General features: G+C 32.2%; 1 protein-coding gene across 1 annotated transcript; it reads right to left on the reverse strand.

Annotated features, from left to right (window-relative positions):
* Nucleotides 1-639: 639 nt before the first annotated feature.
* On the reverse strand, nucleotides 640-981 carry LOAG_19074 (hypothetical protein; the record flags this gene model as incomplete). The annotated part of the gene is made up of 2 exons (XM_020451730.1): nucleotides 640-740; nucleotides 901-981. Coding segments are annotated over 2 exons (182 nt in total), but the record flags the coding sequence as incomplete, so codon positions are not given.
* Between the last annotated feature and the right edge of the window lie 765 nt (nucleotides 982-1746).

Below are 1746 nucleotides of genomic sequence, written 5' to 3' on the forward strand. Positions count from 1 at the left end.
ATGAATTCTTACATTTAAACCATTGCGCAACCTATCAACAAAACGACAGTCAAATATTACCGAAGGCGACGACAAGGAATTTGTTAGTTGATCTTGCTTGCATATTGTATAATTCATTTGTCAGTGCTTAGCAAGAGGTTGGCTTTAATGGGTTGGTGCTCTTCCACAGTTCACTACTTACGATTGCGTTGACTCACGGCCGAACGATCTCTTGCGTTACTCTTCAGTGATAATATAATAGATTTGAGCTCTCAAATATGCATTATATTGTCTTCTTGTCATTCAAATTCTGAATCCATCGATTAAAAGATCTTTGATCTATAAGCAATAGATCGAAGAATGAAAGCGGAAATTTGGAAGAGCAATTATATCTAAAGAGAGGAAGTGATTTCTTTTCAAATGGATCCGAGTTTTATTGTAAAAGTTTTTTGAATATTACGGATAAATTTGGTAATATTTTATCGTAGAAAATCGGCAAAAATATTTACAGAACCTAACAAATTGATAAATCACATTTCTAATTTGATATTATTTTGGTATCGCAATTTTGCATTCTCTGCAGCTATGCCTTTGGTTATTCAAATCAATGAACTGTGATCAACAATCTTTATCACTTGTACATCAACAGCTCTCTTGACTTCACTTTATCAAGTCAAAAGGGTTTCCCACAAATAGAAACGGTTTATTCTCCAAAATAGATAATCGTCCATTTTCCACTGTGCCACAATTCATCAATATTGCTGCAATCATTGTGTAAAAATAATTATGCAAATTTATTTTCTCCCGACAGAAAGAAGGCAACGAATGAAATTGAAACGAATGAAAAATGAAACGGATGAAGGAAACGAAAAAATTTTCCAGATAATACTAATAAGTTAGTTTTGTGTGAAATGAACATACATTCTTCTACTTTTGCTGTCGCTATTAATCGTCCATCTTCCCATAATTCATCTGTTTTATAATCTGTGATAACCTCCGCAGCTGAAATTAATACCATGATAATAGTGAACAAGGAGAGACTTTGAGATTTGGAATGGTCATTATTATCCGCCTTAACTTATCAGTCCATAACAATAAGAAATTGTGTTTTCAACTTTTCCAGAATTTTTCCGTCAAAAGTAGTAAAGTAATAAAGTAACTCTCATTGCCTCTACTATAAAAATTAAAGTTAATGGTATTCAAACTAATGCAGTCACCATTGAAATTATTTCTGCCACAAATGCTATTTTATGAGAAATCCCAAATAAGATTGCTGGAATGAAGCAGAATGCAATACATACATAGCAGATTTGCTATTTTTTTTTTTTGATAAACAAAATTAGAACGATAAAAAAGAAAGTGAGGTGCATACCTACTCCTGTTTGCATAAGTTGTATGTCTCTTTTTCCCCTGTTCTGTGGTGCTTGATTTTGGTTGGCAGCTTGACAATAAATGATAAAAGCAATGTATACTGTCAATTTTGCCATATTTAAGATCGTTTGTATAATAATTTCGATGTTTTCTAAAGACAAGTTTTACTTTGTTGAAAAATAGCACCCATTTTAAAAAGAATCTTAGTTAAACGCTCAGTGACATTTTCCAAAGCATTAGAAATGAAAAATGTGCAGGAAGTGGAAATTTGGAAAATTCCGCATTTTATTAACAGGCTCTTATTTCTTTTTGGAGTTAATAAATTTTCGAACTGTGAGTGAAGCGACTATGTTCCAGCTTGCTATAACTTTGAATTTACGTTTTATTAGCCATCAG

Source organism: Loa loa, assembly GCF_000183805.2.
Source record: "Loa loa unplaced genomic scaffold supercont3.1290, whole genome shotgun sequence".
Classification (NCBI taxonomy): Eukaryota; Metazoa; Nematoda; class Chromadorea; order Rhabditida; family Onchocercidae; genus Loa; species Loa loa.